The sequence below is a fragment of the Egretta garzetta genome, unplaced genomic scaffold (assembly GCF_000687185.1).
Source record: "Egretta garzetta isolate BGI_Z169 unplaced genomic scaffold, ASM68718v1 scaffold341, whole genome shotgun sequence".
Lineage (NCBI taxonomy): Eukaryota > Metazoa > Chordata > Aves > Pelecaniformes > Ardeidae > Egretta > Egretta garzetta.
In genome coordinates, this window is record NW_009258546.1 from 849,633 (window position 1) to 850,982 (window position 1,350).

The 1,350-nt window shown below is 41.8% G+C and overlaps 1 protein-coding gene across 1 annotated transcript in view; it reads left to right on the forward strand.

Moving 5' to 3' along the window:
* Positions 1-206, forward strand: part of LMX1B (LIM homeobox transcription factor 1 beta) — a 7,214-nt gene extending 7,008 nt beyond the window's left edge. The window contains exon 6 of the mRNA XM_009647409.2: positions 49-206. Coding sequence (XP_009645704.1) covers positions 49-206 — 158 coding nt within the window. The remainder of the gene's footprint in view (positions 1-48) is intronic.
* The last annotated feature ends 1,144 nt before the right edge of the window (positions 207-1,350 follow it).

The window sequence follows — 1,350 nt, forward strand, 5'->3', positions numbered from 1 at the left end:
TCCCCTGGCTGCACAGAGCTCAGCTTAATGTCTGCGTTTCATTTGCAGGGAACGACTCCATTTTTCATGATATCGACAGTGATACCTCTTTAACTAGCTTGAGCGACTGTTTTCTTGCCTCTTCCGAAGTTAACTCCATGCAGGCTAGAGTAGGAAACCCCATTGACAGGCTGTACTCTATGCAGAGCTCCTATTTCGCCTCATGAAAATAAAGGAAAACAAACAGCCGGCGTGTATTTAGCCAGTGACTTTTTCCGTGCAGACTCTACAGCCATATGTTGCCCAGCTCTTCCTCCACAGTGACTCCTGCTGCCTCTGGACTGCAAAGAGCATTTTTAGGAAGACTGTACCTGTGTGCATATATGTGTATGTATGTGTACATATATTAATACCTACCTGCATACATACATATATATATGTAAACAAAACGCACCCACCGGTCCCATACCCTTGATTCCCAGCTTGCGCCAGACCACGAGACAAGCATGGAAGGAACAGAAGACCCTGCTCGGCAGCGGCCTTTGGTTTGGTTTGAGCTCGTCGCTGTAAAGGAAATGGATTTTGCCGAAAGATAGACCTTTTCCTCCTTTCTCTCTTCCTTTCTTTTGGATGTTTAAAATTTTTTTTTTTTTTTAAAGCCACTGGTACTGACATCCGTCGACCATATGACAAATAAATCAAAGAAACTGGAGATTCCTCCCTTTTCTTACTGCATGATTCATACTATGTTGTGGATAAATTGCCATTTGAACTGTGAGAAGTTAATGTAAATGTGACGTTCAACATTTGTTTCCTTTCTACACTTTTTCTGCATAACCTAGATCTGCTCATTAGTTTATAGTCCTTATGCACATGATGCTGAGGAAGCTGGTTAACAGCAATGTTTGTGGAGAAGGCCAGTGATTCCATGGTACGAACGGTCTATGAGCCTGGGGACGAGACGTGTGTTAGGGACAGAGGCGTTTAGGCTAGTATTGATCTCCAATAATTAAAACTAAAGGTGCTTATAAGACAGAGCTTTATTTAAATTTTTTTTGAAGTGTGAGGATAAAACATTTACATTTGTTTGTAAGTACTGCAGTGCCAAATTTCAAGTCTAGACCATGATTGGCAAACATGTGTTGTTCATTCTGTTCTGTTTATTTATGTTTTGCATGAAGCGTAAGTGTGCTGTGCTCCACTGTCCATCTGGAATAATTAAGCACTCCTTTAGTTAATTAGCTCACCTCAGCAAAGGTCTACGATACACAGTTCTAGCTTGAGCCATCAGAAGTCCTGAAATGTGCATCAACTAGGGGAAAACATAAGTATGGAGGAGATCACCATGGGAGGTTTAGCTGTGTTGAGCTG